The sequence below is a fragment of the Mustela nivalis genome, assembly GCF_964662115.1.
Source record: "Mustela nivalis genome assembly, chromosome: 1".
In the NCBI taxonomy this organism is placed as follows: Eukaryota; Metazoa; Chordata; class Mammalia; order Carnivora; family Mustelidae; genus Mustela; species Mustela nivalis.
This window is the reverse complement of record NC_139020.1, coordinates 162,354,131-162,376,201: the sequence shown is the minus strand read 5'-3', so window position 1 is coordinate 162,376,201 and position 22,071 is coordinate 162,354,131. Positions and strand designations below refer to the sequence as shown.

At 48.0% G+C, this 22,071-nt stretch overlaps 1 protein-coding gene across 1 annotated transcript in view; it reads right to left on the bottom strand.

Annotated features, from left to right (window-relative positions):
- The window catches only part of FGD5 (FYVE, RhoGEF and PH domain containing 5), a 123,341-nt gene that overhangs the window by 60,899 nt on the left and 40,371 nt on the right, over nucleotides 1–22,071 (bottom strand). Inside the window, exon 3 of the mRNA XM_082747996.1 lies at nucleotides 10,731–10,863. Coding sequence (XP_082604122.1) covers nucleotides 10,731–10,863 — 133 coding nt within the window. The remainder of the gene's footprint in view (nucleotides 1–10,730; nucleotides 10,864–22,071) is intronic.

The following is a 22,071-nucleotide window of genomic DNA, read 5'->3' as shown; positions in this document are numbered from 1 at the left end:
ACTTGCCAGCCTCCTCAGCCACACAGCCCAATGAAAGAAAAATCCACCCAGAAGTGAGGAGGGGCTGCCTTCTAAGGCTGTTTCAAGCCCTGGGGAAATCTGCAAGGGTCCCAGTGAGGGGGCTTGCTGGAGTGTTCTGAGGTCATATCTGGAGAAGGGAGAGTGCTCAAGACCCACAGGTGGCACCAGACTCTTGGTGCCAGACTCTTGGACAGCACTCTCTCTGAAGTTCCTCTAGGCACTACCATCACAGACATTGTCTTTCCCCTGGGAATTCAGGTTGGGGTTTCCAGCACAGCCTTTAGTGGCCACTGGGAAATTCAAAGAGAGGAGCTCAGGGAGACCTGGCTCATTTTTATCCTAGCTGTCAGCTGTGCTTCCACAGGAGGCAGAGAAGGGATAAAGATGGTGAAAGAGAGCAACACTAGCCAGGAGGAGGGCGGGGAGAAGGTGGGACCATACAGAAGTCCCCTGGTGCCCCCAAGACCCAGTGGCTGCCTCCAGTTCATGCTGACACCTGTCTCATTCTAACTCCTGAAGCCAGGCTGCTGTGAGTCTGGCTTGTCTGGCTTTGGCCTGGATGCTTTAAAGAACTTTTAGTTTTGGAAGGAATCTTTGGTTCTGGAGGCAGTTTGTAATACATTCACAGAAGCAGCATGTTATCTGGGAAGGCCCAGAATGAGAGATCAGGAAACCTGATTTTTACTGTGGACTTCACCTCGAACCTGCTGATGACCCACAGCAGGGACGACTTCTCAATGAGCTTTAGTTTTTCTTCTGTAAGACCAAGCAATCTCCTGCCTAACTGGGTTGCTATATCCCTGAATAGCAACTCTCAATATCCCTCTCCCCCCGCCCCTGGCAACCATCATTCTACTCTCTGCTTCAACTGTTTTAGGTTCCTCATGAAAATGGAATCATGCAGCATTTGTCCTCTGTGACCGGCTTACTTCACTTAGCACAATGTCCTCCAGGTTCATCCATGCTGTATCATGTGACGGGATTTCCTTTCTTTTTAAGGCCGAATAATATTCCATTGTATGAACAGACCACACTTTGTTTACCCATTCGTCCATCCATGGACATTAAGAGGGTAGATTTCATGGGAAGTGTTCTTACCACAACACAACACAACACAACACAACACAACACAACAAAACAAAGTGATATCAAAATGCCCCTGTCAGCTCTCTTAGCTTCTCAAATCCTAAGAGAGTAGTTGTAACGTGATTGGCAAGTTCTCACTGTTTGACAAGGCCAGTACATGGCTCATAAGATGTTTGGCCTTCCTGTCCTCACCATTTTCCTTCAGGCTGAGAAAGGATCAGCTTTGACCTCAAGAACTCAATTAATGGCTAGATTCCACACTGTTTGTGCCTTCTATGTACCCTCCTTGTCCTTTCCATCTAACTACATCCTACTCTCCTTTGTGGAACACTAACGCCTCACCTCTTCCTGGAAGCCTCCCTGATTGCCCTGACTCTTAAGACTTCAGCCCATTGCCCTGTTCAGAGCTTAGCTCACACAGCAGAGGATGCTGGGTCTGTTGCGCAACTGTTTTACCTTACAGGCAACTGCTGTTTTTAACTCATGAGATATGACATTCAGAGGAGAGGATAAAACATAAATGTAAAGTTTAGAGACTACGCGTCAACAGCTTTTTCACTCCATGGTTAGGCACCCCACTGGCTTCTTTCCTGGTATGTCAGAGGGCTGAGGGCCCTGTGGGGGCTCCATACAGACTGCCAGCTGATGTACACAGGCTGGAGCTCAAACTTCAGAGAGCAGACACATGCTGCTGGGGATCCTGATGCGTTGAGTCTGGGGGTCACCTGGGGTACTGCAGGTCTCCATGGCCAACTCAAGGCAGCAGGGCTATAGACTAGGTATATAGAGTAGCTGCCATGAAGCCAGGATCGAGAAAGGAAGGGTGAGTGTAATGGTGGCCCCAATACCACGCTGGGGCCATGGGCACATCTAGACATAGCGGAGAAGATTATCAGCCACAGAATAAGCTCTCTGAGGGTCAGGGCATCCTAACTGTCTCCACACCCACCCTGTTGGCTCCAGACAGCCCCCAAGCCCTCCAGGACTCTGAACAAGGGGTGTGGGACAACCCGGTGTCCTGGCCGCCTCCAGACCTGAGCCCCTGGTCTCTGAGAGTCTGTATCCCACACCCTCCTCAGCTCACACTGCCTTGAGAGGTTCCTTGTTTACTCTGCCGAACCGTCACACCCTCTGCATCATTACTGGAGAGCTGGTGAGAAGCCAGGCTGGCTCCCAGCTCTGCCCCTCACTGTGCAAAGTAAATTATACACGACCAAACAAGGATTTTCATTTTATTAAACTGTCATGCATCTAAGTTCATTTCCCTTACTTGACTACAAGAACTGAGTCTAATAAATTCCCTTATTTATTAGTTTTTTCAAGAATATTTACTGAGTACTATTTTGTGTGCCAGGCAGTAAGGACAACAAATGTAAAAAGAAGTATGGCACTGGGGGTGCCTGGGTGGCTCAGCTGGTGAAGCATCTGCCTTTGGCTCAGGTCATGATCTTGGTCGGGGTCCTGGGATCAAGTCCTGAATTGAGCTCCTGCTAAGTCGGGAGTCTGCTTTTCCCTCTCCCTCTGCCCCTACCCCCACCATTTGTGAGTGTAAGCCTGTGCGCGTGTGCTCTCTCTCTCTCTCTCTCTTAAGTAAATAAATAAAATCTTTAAAAAAAAAAAAAAGGAAAAAAGAAACATGGTCCTGCCCTCTTGGAGCTATTCTTACAGGGAAAGGCAAATGGCATGCAAGTAAGCAGAAAAAGAAAGACATAATCACAGCTTGAGATAAGTATGAGGAAGGAAGTAGACAGGAATGCTGCAAGCCAGCACTGCAAAATGAGCAGGGGAGACCTCTTTGAGGAGGTGACATTTAATGTGAAACCCTTAGCCAGCTGTACAAAGGGTGAGATGAGTGCTTCAGGGGGAGGTTACTGCAAGTGCAAAGACCCTGAGGTGGGTTTGAAGAGTGGACAGAACTTGTTTTTGAATCCATCATGATGCCTGGCCAAGGCCTTGGAGATTGTTGAATTTCATTTGATCTGTCATTAACACATGACAATAGAAGACGACATGCCAGGGATTTCAAATCTTTAGAATCTGGTGCCAACACCCAGAAAGGCAGACACAAGAGAAGCAGGCCGAGGGGGTGGGAAGATGCTGAGATGGGTCTGGGACGCACTGAGTCAGAGGTACAGCAGACCCTCCTTACCTTTCAGGGAGTATGTCTAAAGACTCCCAGTGTATATCTGAAACCACGGGTCATGCCAAACCCCACATGACCCGAGATATTGTGGGTCTTTCCAGACCATTATAATAAAGCAAATTTTGCAGTAAAGCAATTCAAGTAAATTTTCTGCATAAAATTTATGCATAAAAATTATGTTTACACCATACTATATTAAGTATGAATAGCATTACTCTAAAAAACAATGTATGTGCCATAATGAAAATTACTTTACTACAAAATGCTGAGTTGTAATCATTGATCACAGATCACCTCAACAAATATAATAATGATGAAAAGTTTGAAACATTGTGAGAATTACCAAAATGAGACACAGAGACATGAAGTGAGTAAATACTGCTGGAAAAATGGTGCCAACAGACTTGCTTGCCACAAACCTTCAATCTGTGAAGAATGCAGTATCTGTGATATACAACACAGTGGAGTACAATAAAACACAATATGCCTAGAGATAGTATGTTTTCTCCTACACATATGTCTATGATAACGTTCAGTTTATAAAGTAGGCACAGGGGACACCTGAGTGGCTCAGTGGGTTAAGTGTCGGCCTTCAGCTCAGGTCATGATACCCGGGTCCTGGGATCGAGTCCCGCATTGGGCTTCCAGCTCAGCGGGGAGTCTGCTTCTCCCTCTGCCTCTCCCCCTGGTCATGCATGGGCACCCACTCTCTCTTAAATAAATAAATAAATAAATAAATAAAATCTTTTTAAAAAATTAAGTAGGCACAGTAAGAGACCAATAGTAGTAATAAAATAGGACAATTATAATAATAGATTATAATAAAAGTTATGTGAAAGTGGTCTCTCTAAAAATAAGTTCACACCCTGGTTCTTGTGATGATATAAGATGATAAAATGCCCGCATGATGATATAAAGTGATACAAATGATGTGGGCGCTGTGACATGATGTTAGGTGACCACAGGCCTTCTGAATATATGTCAAAAGGAGCATCACTTGCTTCTAAATCAAGGTCATCATGGGTAACTGAAACTACAGAAAGTGAAACTGCGAATAAAGGGGGATGACAGTATCTGTGGGGCTTCCAAGAAGGGACCACAAGGTTAGCTGGAGGCTGGAGTGTGGGGTGCAGAGAGGGGTCAGACCAGGAGGTCAGCTCCAGGAATACGACCTGAGTAGGGCTGGCTGCTGGTCTGGAATAGGCTGCCTGAGCAGAACACAGGATGACAGATGGGTGGGGATGGGAGAGCTCAGGCTTGGGAATTATTAAGTGCCTGGTGTGGAGGCACAGAGTTGGACAGTCAGAGAGGTGGGAAGAGAACCAGGACAGAAGGCAGCCAGTGAAAACCAGGGGAAGAGGGAGCTCCCCGGGCGAGAAACCACCAGAGCTGAGGGTCAGGGTCTCGGTGGACAGTATGGAGATCCTGGCTCATGGAGGTCAGGGAAGACTGTACAGGGTGGATAACAGCAGTAAGGGAGGTGGGAGAGTGGGGAAGACTTGGATATGTCCGTGGGCTGAGGGAAGTCCTAAAAAACCTCTGCAGCCCATCTCCCTCTCCTCTACTGACCTGGTCTAGCTCTCAAGGACCATTCCCGCCTTCCTGAGTCTTTGCTGCTATCCCCTGCCCAGGATGCTCTGTCTCTAGACCCTGCCAGTTCTTGCTGGCTCACACTATTCAGGTCCCTGCTGAAAGGTTTCCTCCCCCATCATAAGAGCCTTCTCTAAGAAACTGGAACCCTTCCCCACTGCTGGTCAGAATGTAAAAGGGCGCAGCCACTGTGGAAAATGGTATGGCAGTTCCTCAAAAAATTAAAAATAGAATTATATGATTTAACAACTCCACTTCTGGGGAAACAAAAGAACTGGAAGCAATGTCCTGAAGAGACATCTGTGTACCATATTCATGGCAGTATTACTCACAATAGCCAAAAAGTAGAAGCAACCCAAGCCCCCATCTACAGATGAATGACAAACAAAATGCGATATGTACATACAAGTAGAATATTCTTCAGCCTTAAAAAGGAAGAAAACTCTGACACAGGCTTCAGAATGGATGTGCCTCAAGGACATTATGCTCAGTGAAATAAACTAGTCACAGAAGGACAAATTCCATGTGACCCCATCTCACTTCCATGATGTCCCCAGAGCAGTCAAAACCAAAGAAGCAGAGAATAGCACAGTGGCTGCCTGGGGCTGGGGAAGGGGGTGGGCAAATAGTGTTTCATGGGGACAAAGTTTCAGTTTGGGGAGATGAAGAGTCCCAGGGATGGATGGTGGAGGTTGTTGTACAACAGGGTGACTGTACTTAATGCCACTGAACTGCACACTTAAAAATAGTTAAGATGGTGGATTTTTATGTTACATATATTTTAACACATTTTTTTTAATTGGAAAAAAAGCTTTCTCTAGCCTCTCTGCCTAAATTTCCCCCCTTGCCCTACCCCTAGCGCCCTGCTCCCACCACCAAGGTCTGTTCTATGTTTGATGTTATACCACTTTCACTGCCTAAACCTGCCCTAGGAGCCTTCTAACTGATGGTTCATCTCCTTCACTAGAGTAGAAACTCCACCAGGGCAGGGAGGCACCTGCTCTATCTATGGCTGCTGTGTCTTAAGCCCTTGGAAGGGTGCCTGGCACATAGTAGGTGCTCAGTTGAGTACTTGTAAATAAATTTCTGCTGAAGAGGAAGGACGGGGAGAAACTGGGTGAGGATAGAGAGAGAAGATGCTGACGGGAGGGAGTTCATGTTCACCAGGGGACCAGGCTGTTTTCTGGGAAGGAGAACAGGCTGCAGCCTGAGGAAGCTTCTGCGGGTGTAAAAGGGCCTCCCAGGGGCTAGGAGTGAGCACATGCCTCAGAGCCAATGTTCAGGGCTGCACTATGGGCTGGGAAGACTGGCATGGAGAAAGCACTTGTAGGAATTTTAGCCAGGTGGGGGACTGGCCTAGTAGAAAAAACCGGGGTTCAAGCAGATGGTTAGAGTGAGGTGGCAGGTACAAGGCCAGGGGCATGAGGCCAGCAATAAGGCCCAGACCAGGCTGCCTGGACCACGGGTGCAGCCAGAGAAAAGATGACCTGTCTGGGTGGGGCCAGGGAGGGCATCACGTCAAGACAGGCCTGTTCCAGAGGACGAGCAAACTTCTGCCCAGGCTCGAGGGTGGACCTGTCAGGGAAACGTGGTGACACCAGGATTCAGACAAAGAGAGGAGGAGGTGGAGGGAGAAGGTGGCTTGGAGAGGCCACCAACTCCTGGATTGGTCTCCAGAGAGCTGGTATTTAGCTTGCAAGGTCTCAGTTAGTCTGAAAGCTGGACTTGCTCTCAGGCAAGAGTGACATGCCAGGCAGCCTTTGTCTCCTTTCACAGCTGGATCTATTTCTTTAAAAAAGATTTTATTTATTTATTTGACAGAGATCACAAGTAGGCAGAGAGGCAGGCAGAGAGAGAGGAAGGGAAGCAGGCTCCCTTCTGAGCAGAGAGAGAGAGCGTGATGCGGGGCTTAATCCCAGGATCCTGGGATAGTGACCTGAGCCGAAGGCAAAGGATTTATCACTTAGCCACCCAGGTGCCCCACAGCTGGATCTATTTTTATGTCCTTCTTTCTTTTTCTTTTTTTTTTGCCCCCTCTTTCCTTCAACCCACACCCCTGAATATCTCTGAGTGGAAGAGAGGGAGAAGTCAGACAGGCAGGCAGGTGGACAGCTGGGCTCAGCTTCCTGTCCTCTTCCAAGTCTCTCTCCTTCCAATGTGGCCACCTCAAAAGATCTGGAAGAGTGGAGCCCACCACCTTACAGTTGTTTTTACGTCCAATTCTAGAAGGGTGGGGCTCACCCCAAACATACCTCCTGAGGCCCCAGGAAAGCAATTCCACTATCAGTCACACTTTCCCTAGGTCTGCTCCTTAGAGGTGGCTGGAGATGGGAAAGCCGGATCCACCTGCCCCCTCAATGTGGCGGAGAAACAGAGGGGAGAGGTCTTTGCCTTTTGGGGAAGGAGAAGTTTCAGAGATGGTGGAAGATGAAAGAATGAGGAGTAAATGCTACCAGACCACCAAAACTTCTACAGCAAGAAAGAGCCAGGAAAGATAGCTCCCTCCAGAAATTTCCCTTCACAGCTGCACATGTCCAACAGTTGGCAAACCCTCCCACACTGATGGCTGCTGGGGGGCGGGGTGCACAGTCATGACCTCTTGGGGGTCACTGTGGTGGCAGGTACACAGACTGAAAATGCACCTCTCTGACCCACCAATCCCCTTCTGAGATCTAGTGCATAAGGAGGTGTGGGAACAAGTGCACTGCAATACTGTTGGGAGCATAAAAATTAGAAACACTGTAAAGGTCCTTCAGCAGGAGGAGAGCAAAACAAAGGACAGCATACCCATAAACGGGAATACCATTCAGCAGTAAGAAAAAAATTTAGGATGCTAGGTACCAATGTGCAAAAGTCTCTATAAGATACCAATGAGTGAACGCAACCAAGTTATGCCAGGTTTCTTACAGTTTGATATGATTTAATATATGAAAACAACAACTCCACAAGCAATATCACCTATTTACCAATTATAATGAATGATACACATAGGTGAATACAGGGAAAAGGTTCTGGAAAGATACACACCAAACTGTACACCACGGCTACCTCCACAGGGACTCAGGAACTAGGAATGAATACCCCAGGGCATCTGACCTACTTGTAATGACTTCATACTTTATGAGGAGAATCCAGTAGAGCATACCTCATGCAATGAAAACCTGATTTTAAAGGCGTTTGCCACTGTGGTGCATTATGAAAGCCTCGAGGGCAGAAGGGGAACGATGCTCAGCACAGTTGGTAGGTGAGAAGGCTGGGCTCCTGAGGGTGAACCGACCTGCTGTCGAGACGCATGCTTCTCTCTCTGCGCTCTCGAAATGACAGGATGAGGGTGGGCCCTGCCTTTGGCTGGCCATTGGTTCTACATGGCTCTGGCTCCAGAACACAGGAAAGGTCCCTGTCCCAGGCAGGAGCTGCTTCAGTTCTGCCACCCTGCCATTGTCACTGAGCTCAAATGGACCTTGCATAGGTTGCTTCCCTGTCCTACCCATGGTCCCACCCACTCTGACCTCCATGTGTTCTTTTACTGCGCGCCAGACACTTGTCTCCTCAAATTTACTCTCAAGACTACTGTGAAGTAGGCACCATTATTGTTTTTCCAGTTTTACAGAAGTGGACATAGAGGAACAGAATGGTTAAGAAATTGCCCATTTGCTAGTGACTCAGCTAGCAAGTGTCAAAGTTGAGTATGAACCCCTTGTTCCCTATGCTACCCCACCTCTTGCAAGCTCCTGGGGTGTCCATGCAGTGGTCTGGAGGCCACAAGGCTGGGGATCTGACCCAGATGACCACCCATGTCCAGGGCCCTGGGACTTCATGTCTTTATAGTGGTCCTGAGCAAAGAGGACCCTCCCTTCTCTGTCTCCCCCTCTGCTTCTCAGATAGTTTTTACGCCCCTACTACGTGGCTAGCACTTTTACATTTGTGCTCTCCTTCAACCCTCCCATAGCCCAGTTACTATTAATGTTCTCATTTTACAGATGGGGAAGCTGAGGTCCTGCAATGGGGAATGACTGGCCTGCAGTAACACAGCTGGAAGAGGAGACACAGTGGTCCCAGAGGAAAGTTTGACAGAGAACCCGGTGCTATGGTGGGAAACCATCACTAGGTGGGGGACCCTGAGGTACAGAAAGTTGCACAGGGGATGCCCCACTGCTCTGTCAGCACTTCAACTCTTCTTGGCCTGGTACCCAGATCCAACCCCCAGCTTCAGAATGGGGACCAAATCCCACATAACAACTATCTGCTCCCATGCTCCATGACCATGGAATATGCCCAGAAAAGCCACAACCATTTCTAACTCTAACTGGCACCACTAACTCAAAGCTCCTTTCCCTACCCTCAAGGAGGCAACAGTTCTTTCTGGGAAGAGGGGAAGAAGTGGAGAGGTAAGAGAAGGCTTCCAGGGCTATAGGGGGAAAACAAACAAACACAGGGCTTGGAGCCAGCCAGATCTCATTTTGAGTCCAACCCCTTCAATCCCTAGCGGACTGGCCTTGAGCAAGTCACTTAATTTCTGTGTCCTCCACTACACCACAGGGGTGGTGGTACTGACCTTGTACTTGTTGGAAGGAGTAAAGGGGCATGGATTGTGGAAGACAACACACTTTATTCCGAGAGGGAGAGGAAGGGTCACAGGAGCCACCAGGGGAAGGATTGAAGAGGAGCCAGGTGGGAAAAGGGCCCCCCTCCCCCACATTCCCACAGCCCTGGGGAGGCAAACTTATGAAGACCCCAAGCAGAGAGATAAATGAACTGAAATCAAGGATATGAAAACAAAATGAAAGACATGACCATCTATATAAAGCTTGGTAAGGGCCAGGCATTTCTGCTGAATGCTTCCATAGGAGTAGCCGTTAATCAACAGGATAGGCCCACCCCTGCCGTGGAAGGACAGGATGACAAAGAGTGGGAGACAGACACCAGATGAGGTGCCTGAAGGAGGCTAGTCGGAAGGAGGTGATGCTTCTTGGCCTCCCCAGCTACTCCTCTGTAGACAAGCCCAGGAGATGGGGTGGGAGAAATGTCAAGCTAATCTCAACCTTCCTAGCCTGTCTTCCTGCAATGGGGGTGTCCCTCTTGGCCTAAATTCGTGGCCCCTAGTCCCTCATGATATTTGCTGATGGTTGATGTGGAATAAACAGCCGAGTGATTCTAGATGAGTTCTTCACTTCTCTGTTTCGAGACATACTTGAGCTCCAAGAAGCAGTGTGTGGAAGGACTACAATCAGCCAGCGAGTGGAGGTGAACACAGGCTCCCCTGCACCTGAGCGAGCACATGTGATCACCACCACGTCCCGATGCCCACTGAGCGGTCTGGGCCACCACTTGGTCCCTACATCAGACAGGGACCCACTGCCTGCCTCCAAACAAGTGACAGTTGTCCTCTCAGGCATACCCCATCTAAGCACTGCTGCAGGGTATGGGAAACCAACTCTCATTCCAAAACTGTTTTCAGTTAATGAAGCTCGCATACTTCCCTTAACTTATCCTCATGATTCCCACTTTACAGATAAGGAAACTGAGGCCCACAGGCCTAAGGTCTTTAGAATCCAGGTCTGTCTCGATTCAAATCACACAGCTCTACTTCACTTCAGCCACAAGGGCTCTGGGAAGACCCAAACTGCCTCAGACCCAAGAAGTCAGCAAGAGCAGTCACCCCGGCATCATCAATGCAGGACCTTGTGTCTCCTCATGTGTCTAAACGCTGCAGTCCCAACTGTGCAGTGACTCAGTCTCTGTATCCAACTTGGGGCCAGCTACTTGCAAACAGTTCCCTCCTCACTAAGAAGGGGTCCAGTACAGTGGATCCTTCACCGCCTTTTCTCGGCCTTTACATCTCTGACTTCCCACAACTCACTGACCCCTTGCCCAGGGTGGGGCATCCTACCTTGTGAGTGAGGCCGGGGTCTCTTGGAGCACTGTCCTCCTCCTCCGAGCTTCCCTGCTCTTCATCTGATGACAGGTCCTCTTTGGGGGCAGCCGCCGAGATGGGACAGACCTTATAGGGTTCTGTGTAGGCGCTGGGGTCAGAGCAGAGGAAAGAGAGGGTTAGAGCTCCCTGTCCAGCAAAGGCAAAGTGAATACACCAGGAGCCCTATTAATGTCATAAGCCATTAACGAGCATTCTGTGTGCAAAGCTCCATGCCTGCCCTAAATGGGGACCTAGAACTAGATAAGACACAAGCCCAAAAGTCCCTGTGTGCTCCCACTCCAGCCATCTTGGCCTCCCGGTAGTTCCCTGAACATGCCATGCTCTTTGCTGCCTATGTGTCCTTATACATGCTAAGACAGACTTGTCTCCCTGTTAGATATGAATCAGGCTGTGATGCTGGAGGGTACAAATAATTACTGTGAGGACAAGAGATATTCAGTCTGATTGGTCCGACAGTCTGGACTGGCAGGCAGCAGGATCTGTTCCTAAGGTGGCCATGTTCCTCTGGGCCTGAATGAGGGATGCAGTGATGCAGGACGGTTCAGGATGTGCATTCTGGACCTTGGTCCCTGCCTTGTCATCAGCTAGATCATGGACAAGACACCACTCGGAGTATCAGTTCCACCTAGGTGGATAATGATTTCTATTTTATTTTCTTGCTGGTGCTGTGATGATCAATGCTTACACAGGTGAGATAACAAACTCCTATGACTATGACTATGACATAGGCATTGCCTGTATTTATTTATTTTTATTTATTTATTTATTCATTCATTCATTCAATCAATAAATGTTTATTGATTGCCTGCTTTATGCCAGGCACAGAGCTAGGCAGAGGGTAACACAGTGGCAAATAAAGCAGACATGGTCCTTGTTTCAAAAAAGGAACCACGAATATATGACCGTAAATAATGATAAGTGAGGGAGAAGAAAAAAGTGCTTTCATAGGGAATAAAAAGGGGGAACTGTTTGAACAGGTCAGGGAAGGCTGCTCTGAGGCTGTGAGCAGGAGCAGGAACTCTGTGATAGCATGAGCAAACTTCCAGGAGAAGCAGCATAAAACACACCAACCTGGAGCAGAAGAATCCTCCTTTTCTCTGAATTCACAACTATCCCCACAGAAGAGGCTCTAACCCCATTACAATCACCTCCTTGTTCTGCTCCCTGCTCTGGGCCTCTCTCTCCACCAAGCAGAGTGGTTGTCTACAACAGGGATCAGGCCATTTCCCCCTCCTATTTGGAAACCTGCAGTAGCTCTCTCCTGCCATGCATGGGCAATGTGGTTCCAGACAACTTCTCACAAAATTTGGTCTTATTAAAGTCTTCCTATTTTAAAGATCTATTTATTTATTTGAGAGAGAGAGCAAGCAGGAGCAGGAAGAGCAGAGGGAGAGGGAGAATCTCAAGCAGACTCCATGCTCAGCATGGAGCCTGATGTGGGGCTCAATCTCAGGACCCCGAGATCATGACCTGAGCTGAAACCAGGAGTCAGATATTCAACCAACTGTGCCACCCAGACACTCCTGGTCTTATTAAATTCTAATCAAATACTTATTACTGCCCTCTGGGAATGCCACAATGTGGCACTAGAATAATGGGTGGATGAATGGATGAATGGATGGACAGATGGATGGACAGACTGAAGGAAAGGAGGGAGCATTCACTTGCTGAAATGGCTGGGCCAATGCCAGCCCAGGCCTCATGTAGGCAAGGACACTGTTCTTTTTTTTTTTTTTTTTTGTAAGGACACTGTTCTTGCCTTTGGCCCTGGGCTAGGCAGGGAGAAGCATGGCCAGGGTAGGAGACATCAGGACCAGAAAAACTGAGCCTTAGCCTACAGTGGCACTAGGGGCCACCTTGGAGCTCTTTTTCAACTACTGCAGCAGCCAGAACCAAGGATACCTATCTCCAGAATACCTGGAACCCAAGAAGCAAGGAGCTGAGTCAAGAGCAGGACAGGCATCCCCTAGTCCACACTGGGGCCATGAGGTCAGGCAGATCAGGGACAAGGTGGCCTATTTTTGCCTGGGCTTCTGTAGACAAAATGTGTGTGTGGTAGCAACTATAGTTCTGCTCTTGTGTGCAGATATACAAACTAAATGCTGACCCGGGGTGAGCCATAATTCACTCTACCATCTAACCGGCTACCCTTCTGACCAGACCTCTTTCTTCTTTTTCAGAACTGACTTTGTTGTCCTTTTCTTTCAAACTAGGAAAGCAAACAGTAGATTTTGCAGTAAGCCCTATACCATTGTGTAAAAAGGCATGTAAGCACCTCCCCTCCTAGGACCACCCTATATCTCCTTCTGCCCCTTCACTACACCCCCCGGGGCCACTGGAGGTCAGAGGAACACCACACTTGCTTTAGAGAGCTCAGAACCTCCTTCAGGAAACTGATTGATTGCATGGACCAGTCTTCGGGAGGAGCCGTAGTTCCCTTCCCTGTAGAGCTTCCTCCATCAGTTTGCACTGTGTGTGTCCTCAGATAGTGAGTGGAGCCCTTCTCTCCTGCAAGAGGGATGGCCACATTAGGCCCCAGCAGGAGCCCATTATGCTCTGTGGAGGATAGCCAGTAGTAGTGAGGGATGGAGCAGTTAACTGTGCCCTTGGATGGTTCTCCCTCTATATCAAGGGAAAGAAGACAGATGCCAGGCCTTTCTAAAATGCCCTGTGAAGGAGCATAGGATTCCCAGCCAAGCATCCCACAAGTGAAGGTATCAGCATCATCCCAGACAGCAAGCTGGAAATCTCAGCATTATCACCTCTCCCAATGTGTGGAGCTGGGTCTCAGGTTGCCAGGAAAAAGGTGGTTTTGTTTTTATTGTCTGTGCTATTATTTTATTTTCTGTTAGAGATGTGGTAATGTGCAATCTCAGCCACTACTCGAACACAATACCTCTTCCCAATTTACCTTTAAGTCTTCTCTGACTCCACTGGTATCTCTGTCATAGCTCTGTGGCCCAAGCCATCTCTTGCCTGGACATCTGTGACCATTGCTTTCCTGGTCTCTCCCATTCCCCCCTGGCTGGCCTCCAATCTTTTCCCACCCAGCAGCCAGAGAGAACCTCCACAAACCCAACCTGATTGGGTCACCCTCTCGCTTGAATTGTTCGGGGATATTCTGGTGCCATTGGGATTCAGCCCTAACACCTCGGGCTGCCATAGGCTCTGCTCAACTTGGGATGTAAAACAGTGGGTGTCCTTGGACTTGATGCTGCCATGAAGTCTCCCCAGCATTGGACACTACCTCAGGCCAAGCAGAGGATTGGATTCCACAAAACAGAGCCATGGGTGACACTGGGGAGAGAGTCATGGAAGCCAAACCCTTAGAGAGGGGGAAGGGCTGGCTCAAGGTCATGTGGCAAATCTAGGCCAACACACATTGCCTCCGAGGATGCCTCTTCCTATGCTTGATCCCATTTTGGATATGTGAAAACAGAGGCCAACTGTGCCACCCGGACATTCCTTGGTCTCTAAGACCAATGTGTGGAACTGTGTCTCAGTTTGCCAGGCAAAAGGTGGCTTGGTTTTTATTGTCTATGCTATTATTTTATTTTCTTTTTGAGAGGTGGTAATGTGCAGAGATTAGAGCTCACACTCTCGAGTCAGACTGCCTGCATTCAAATTCTGTCTCAGCCCAGTACTGGCCATGTTTAACTTCACCAAGCCTCAGGGGTGCCTAATTTACTGAGGTGTTGGGAGGATCCAATGAGTTACATAATGTGAAACACTTAGAGCCATGCCTAACGCATAACTCACTAACTGGGAGCTCTCAGCTTAGCTCTAGCTGCATATAGCTGTTCTACTATTTACTTACTATTGTCTTTAAGTCAACCCATTTTTAACATGTGCTAACACTATAACCTCATCCCAAGTGATAACACCCATGAAGTCACAGTGTGTGACTTCACATAATTATTAATCTATAACAGTTTGACTAACATTATGTTAGAGACCCACAGACCTCACAGACACAAACACAGTTAACTCTGAACCACCGACCATCCATCCTCAACCAAGCTCAGCCATAGACAGGAACTGGCTCATGATCTTTCATTCTACTTCCTCCTCTGACTTCAGTTTTCAAGAAAGATGTAGAATGGAAGTCAGAAGACAAAGGTTTGGGTGTTATGATTATATTTTGATGCATTTATTTCAGTGTCCTATTTAGGGATTGTGAACACAACAAATGGAGAAAAACAGCCATTAAAAATATGCTTTCACAGTATAAAAGAGCAAGTATAATCCAACGCCTTTGCAGATTCAATGGAAGTTGTAGCGACAGACCTGATTTTGGATAGAAGTCATTCATTTAATAAGAAAAGAAAATATTCTAAGACCACAAGTGTCAACATAGCTGCTCCTACCAAGCCTTCATATTTGCTACCAGGCTGATCTTCAAAGACAGGGAAGAAAACAACTCTGAGAAATGTTTTTGACAACTTCATGCTCCAACAGGCTCTAGTAGAACTTGTGTCCTGTGTAACCACTTCTTCCCTTGGGGAGTCAGACCCAGAACCATGACATATCCCATCCATCTCACCAGTCTGTCAACATGAATCTCCCAGACGGGTCCTTTGCAAAGGCTTCGGTGCTCTGTATTTTTAGCCATGGTTCCTGTCTGTTTTGTTTCTCAGTCATTCCAAAAAAAAAAAAAAAAAAAAATGCCTACTAGGAATCCTTTGTGTTTTAGATTCTGCACTACAGATGCTGGTAGGCCATGGCCTACAAATTACGGATAATGCCCATTGGAATCACAACTCAGATGCTGTCTCCAGATAGCCTATTTGATCATAACAATATATTACATATGAAAAAGCCTTCTAACCCACCCACTTACCCATCTACATATTCTTTCATCCACCCACCCATTCATCTCTCCAACCACCTATCTACTCAGTCATCCATCCACCTGCCCACCCTCCCACCTTTCTATCCGTCACGTACTTATTCAACAAACAGGGATTAGCATGTACTTCAAGGAGCTCAAACATGGAGAAGTTAAAGATGACTAAAGTACTCTCTCTGATTCGTAGAAAGTACAGTGTAGTAGGGTAGTCATCTTGTCTCCAAGAAAGTTCCGTGCAAAGTACTGGTTAAGAGGGTGGGCTCAGAAGTCAGGCTGAATTGGTTTGAATCCCAACTCTATCCCTTCAAGCAAGTTACTTAACCTTCCCATGTCTTCATTTTTTTGTGTGTTTGTTTTTAAATCTGTAAATCAAGGGCAATGACACATGCCAGGAAAAATCAGCAAAAGGCTTAGGCAGTTAGGACTGTAAGTTTAGAAACCAAGTGGCCTGGAAATCTGGCATCAGGTCAGAGGAGATTCACTGTGTGACTTTAGGCAAGTCACCCAATTTCTCTGTTTCCCATCTATAAAGTGGGGATGACTATGTAGAGTCACTGAGGGATTAAATGAGAACATAATGGGGAAAGTGGTCACTGGCTGGCACGCAGTAGGTCCTTTCTGGCCAGCCCACAAAAGGGCCAAGTTCTAAACCCCTAGACTAGTCTCCACAGAGCTGTATCCTCCCTCTGAGTTGATCTGTGTTTTAAAAGGAACATAAATTAGAGCTGCCCAGAGCTCATTACCTTAAATGACCCTCCAAATGAGCACAGTCCTCTCCAGCAGCCTAGAGTCGTAAAAGGACATGTGCATCCACGTGGGGGGACGAATAGTTTGTAACCTGGCCCAGGGCTGTCCAGCTCTGCCCATTAAATCCCGTCCTAGTGACACTCACTGGGAGCCATAACCCTAAGCACAGCCAAAATGGCTTAACAACTCATAAAAAAGGAACGCTTGCCTCACCGAGAATCTGTCGGCAGGCACTCTGGCCCCAGACTCCATCCTTGCTGGTACAATGATATTGTGCGAAGGAGGCCAGATTGCAGATGTAACATCCTTTGGCTCCTCTGACATAGGCTGAGACCTTTCTGAAGTTTGCCAGCTCAGCGAGGAGGGGCAGGGGGCTTCAGGACTGCTCTCTGGGAGCTGGAAAGTTGAGATGGAGACAAGATGACTACCCTAATTAGCAGAACAGCTGGAAGAGCTTAGAAGTGGACAGAGGGAAGGGCTGGCTGCACAAGCAGGGATTTCCAAACCCTCAGACATTCAGTCCTGCCCCCTGCCTACGTCCCCCCATTCCCTCACCCCCAGGCACCTTCCCAGTTCACTTGATCCCTCCAGACCTTCCCCAGGTTGCACCTTCTGCTCTGAGACTTCCTTGTCACTCAGAATTGACCCCTCCCATGTTCCCCTTGCTCAAAGGGACATTAAGACTTTCACAGATACAGCCATCATCTGCACTGTAACTGGGAACCTTCCATCTAATACAGTGGAAATTGCTTAAGATGCGGGTCAGAGACCCGGCAGTCCCGGATTTACCACTAACCCAATGCACTATGCGGACTACAGGACTGTCAAGGTGGGCCTCAGTTTCCACACCTGTAAAATGCAGGTGGAGAACAAGACCCCCAGGCATGTGAAACCATGTCCTGAAACCAGATAGCATGCTTCCCGCAGCCTAAAAGCAGCTGCCTGTCTGTCTCCACACCACTGGAGTGAATCTCTGCTTTGTTCCCTCTTGGAGGGAATGCATCCTGCACCCAGGGTCAGCCAAGGGATAGCACTTGTAATGGTTCCCAGAAACATGATTGAAGGAGAGGCTTTTTTAAAAATTTAATTTCCATTTTTTGCTAAGTAAAAACAGAAGTACGTCCTTCCTCTCCATCCTATGACATCTCCACCCCTCTTCTTGAAATACAGCATCAGTGGTTTTGTAAGAATTTGTTTTCTTGTAACAATAGCTCTATTGAGATATAATTCACATATTCTAAAATTTTGTCCTTTTAAAATGTACAATTCAGTGCTTTTTAGCGTATCCACAGAATTGTGCAACCATCATCACTACTTAATTTTAGAACATTTTCATCGACCCCCAAAGAAACCCCATACCATTCAGGAGTCAATCACTAGGACTGGTCCCCAGCTCTAGGCAACCACTAATTAACTATGTGTCTCTATGGATTTGCCTTATTCGGGACATTCATAGAAATGGAATCCTACAATCCTTTTGTGTGTGGCTGCTTTAACTTTGCACAGTGTTTTCAAGGTTTATCCATGGTATAGCATGTATCAGATCCTCATTCTATTTTATGGCTGAGTAATTTTGCCCTATAGGTCTATACCGCACTTTGTTTTTCCATTCATCTGTGGATAGACATTTCGAAGGCTTCTACTTTTTGGCTGTTTGAAGAGTATTTCTATGAACACTCATGTGAAAGTTTTTTTTATGTGGACACATGTTTTCATTTCTCTTGAGTCTATATATAGGGGTTGAGGTCATATGGTAACTCTATGTTTAAGATCTTGAGGAACTGCCAGACTGTTTTTTGGCTGAGCCATTTGATAATCCCACTGGCAATGTTGAGGGTTTCAATTTTTCACTATCCTCATCAATACCTGTTATTGTCTGTCGTTTTAATTTAAGCCTTCCCAGTGGATTTGAAGTGGTTTTATAGGGATTTTCAAGGAATTCTGTTCTCCTTGATTCCAGTTCAGCCTCCTTTTGCTCCAAACAAACATCTTTCTCTTCTAGCCAAAGGGAAACACAACTGTAACTATGAAGGCTTTCTTTTCAGTGAATTCAAAAAGTTCAGAGGTCCGGGGCAGGGGGGAAATACTTCCAATACTTTTGGAAGATCTTCAGAAGTCTCATAAAATGATAGACTAATATAAAGAGGTAACATACTAAAAAAAAATCATCAGTCAGAGCCCCAAACTCACGGGAGGGATCATCTCTCAGGTTCCGGCTTTGGGAAGCAGTCACTACCCTCCTCCAACTTGGGGAGGTGCAAACAGCACAGGAAGAGTCCTGCATTTCTGGCCCTTCACAGCAGCCCCACTGCTGGCACAGGGGCCTGGCTCTGCCGCTGACCCCTTAGCATTGCAGCCATCTCTGGCACCCCAGCAAAGGATAATGTTAAAGGACACATTTCACCTCTTGAGGGCAGGTGGCAGTTCTGCCACTTGTCAGCCCAATGACCCTAGGCCAGTTGCTTAACTTTCCCAGCTTTCTCCTGTGTAAAAGGGAGATGGTAATAGTACTTACCCTCCCAGGGTCTAGAAGATGATGTCTGTGAGTGAGGCCGGTAAATTGCTCAGCACAGTGCCCAACAGTTTTATCTGCTACAATCATCTGAACTAAACGCCAGGGCTGAATTCATCAGGAGGAGTCCCTCAAGGTCATACAGACCCAGGTTCTAGTCCTACTTCTGTGACCAGCTTGCTGTGTGACACTGGGTGGGCCCTTTCCTCTTCCTGGACATCAGCTTCCTCATCCCCATATTTCCTCAAAATAAGGGAGTTAGAGGACCTTGGAAGGCCGTTCCCATGGTGATGCTCTGTGCCTTTATGTCCATAGGGGTCCGCCACAAAGCTGAGGAAGTTTGTCCTGGTGATTCCTGCACACGTCTGCCTTCCTCAGCCCTTATATGCAGCTAAACCGCTGACCCACTGGCCCATGGACACCTCTGTGCCCTCCCATCTCTGAGCCTCTTCCTGCCACCCCCTCCTCCACTTGCCTCTGACCCCCTCCTCCGCAAAGTCTACACACACACTAGTTCTTTCAGGAAGACTTCTCTTTCTCTCCTGCTGGAAGGGGCTCCCATCACAGCTCACATTTTGTGCCTATAGTTATTTATGTGCCTGTATTAGCTCCCCTATCAGCCACAGTTCTTTCAGGGAGGGGAATCACCTGCTTGTGATGCAGTCTGCATCTTCCATGAATAGCACATAGTAAGTGCACAACAAACATGTGTTGAACCACTTGTCCTACCCCAGCTAATTTACCTGACTTGCCGTCAGCCTGTCGGTGACAGCCTCCCTGTTCTTCCCTATCCGGCAGGTGCATCACACCTTTGGTGGAAGTGGTACCAGCAGGTGTTGCCAGCACTGAGGATGCTGTGGCTAGCCAAGTCTTAACAGATATACGGGCTTTCTTTTACTACTAAGGCCATCATTTTATATACTTCAAAAATGGCTGTGGATAGGGGTTGGGAGAAGCACTCTGTGGGGTGGCTATCATTCAGCCAAAGGTTCAGTGGGTGCTGAAATACTGGTGGCTGGGATTGCCTCAGTTTCCTCATCTGTAAGATGGGCTCCATAGCTGTCGGTCCAAAGCACCCAGTCCAGAGCAGGAGGAAACTTGGACACGTTGTTCTCCTACCATCTCTGCTCTGGGATTCAGAGTAAGTGAGACCACAGGAGAGGCGGAAGGGAGGGGAACCACTGCTGCCACCTCAGGCAGCTGGAGAGGATGCAGTGGCTGGAGATTCATGGAGAACACTATAATTCTATAACCACAGACCACATCTGAAGCTGCCAAGAGCTAGGAGAGGGGTCACTTGTGGTTTCTTTGTGTGGTGATTTGAAAAACAATCCTCTCTTCCCACCCCTCCCTTCCACAAGGACAGAGCTAGCCAATAATACCGGGGCAGCTGCGATGGTAGCGGAAAGAGAGCCAGTGATTTGGTGCTCACTATGTGCCGGGGACTGCAAATTCTTCCCCACCACTGTATCCTGTAAGTTATTACCATGCCATTTTACAGATGGAGAAGCAAGCACAGACAGAATTGCAAAGCTGGGATCTGAACACAGGGAATCTGGTTCAGAGCCTGTCCTTCGAACTACTCACCTATCCCACATCTACACTGCAGTAGCGGCAGCTAAGTGTTACTGAGCAGTGTGCCCGGCACACCTCATGCATTACCCTGTGGATCCTGTCAACCACTTAGCTCAGCAGGCACTGTTACCATCCTCACTTCTCATCTGAAGAAACTTAGGCTCTGTGAGGGTGACTTCCCCAAGGTCCACTCTGTTCTTCCACCAACCCAGACAGAGCCACCAGTGAGCCCCAGCTGGACCCACTCATTAGACATGTTAATTCTTCTGGTTCACTGTTGCCCTCTTTGTGCTGGGGAGACAGGCATGAGAATGTTTGAGAAGGGCCAGGACGCACAGGAGTATTCGCAGTGCAACAATACAAGGAGGACAGAGGGCGAGGGCCTTTCTGACACACATAAACACAGAGTCACATGTAGCCAGAGTGGGACATCTGGATGGGGGACACAGAAGGAATCAATCACACAAATCCAGACAGAAACAAACACACTAAGGCTTAGACCCAGCAGGGAAGAGGACACAGGCAAGGAAAACACCCCAGGACCCAGACACACACACACACACACACACACACACACACACACACACACGAGTCTTGTCATGTCTTGTCACCTGACTCATCTTTTAGCCTTGCTGAACTATATCTGCCTCTTTTGCCCCAAATAGGGAAGAAGCAGAGAAATGCCACTTTTAGCCAAAGGCCTTTAAGATCCTATAAATCTGCCTTGCTTCTCTAGGCCAGGGACTGCCTTTTAAGAAGAGATGCCTGGGAAATGTCTGCTGACCTGACTCCCTCGTGGTCAGGCCTAGGGTCAGTGGCTGATGGGTTCTCCTCTCTAGACCCAGGTCCAACCTCAACTCCTATTCCAGGAAGCCTTCCCTGGCCACTGAGACAGGTCTACTGAGAAGCTAATGAGGCTTACGCTTCAGGCTCCGTACCTGCATGGGTCCCTTTCAAGGCTCTGTAGATTATTAAATACTCTTTACTGTACATTCTTTTTCTTAAAGAGAACCCACAGAGTGCATAAACTTCACAGCCTGCCCCTGCCTGGTCATACCTGCTTACAGAAGAAGCCCTGCTCCCCTTGACATGGCCCTGTACCCACAGATAGCCCTCATCTGGCTATGGTCTTAGGTTTTCACATGTTTTTTCTCCCTCCCCAGACTGTAAGCTCCTTCCTGCCAGCCAAGAGCACTGAATTCTGCATAGAACACCTGCTGGCTTTTGTTGGCTCTTGGGGATGGGGAGAGCACCTCCAGCCAGGCTCCTGGCATCCCTAAACAGGTGTGGATTTGGAGCACTCCAAAACAGAGTGCCCTACCCAGTATAGGCACACCAGTGCACAGAGGACGGAACACCCAGTACATGCACTAACTCACCGACACAATCCACATTTGTTGAAGGTCTGCCCCATGCCTGGCACTGGGGACACAGAGGTAAAAGAGAGTCTTCTTATCTGCCCCTCAGGCACTCACGGCCTGTTGGGAAAGCAGACAGGACAGATCAATAGGATACAAGGTGGTGAGGGCTATGAGGAAGCAACTCAGACAAAGGACCCCTAAACCTGTGCGTGTGTGGTGAGGAGAGGGCCACAGGAGGGCTCCAGCCCAGGG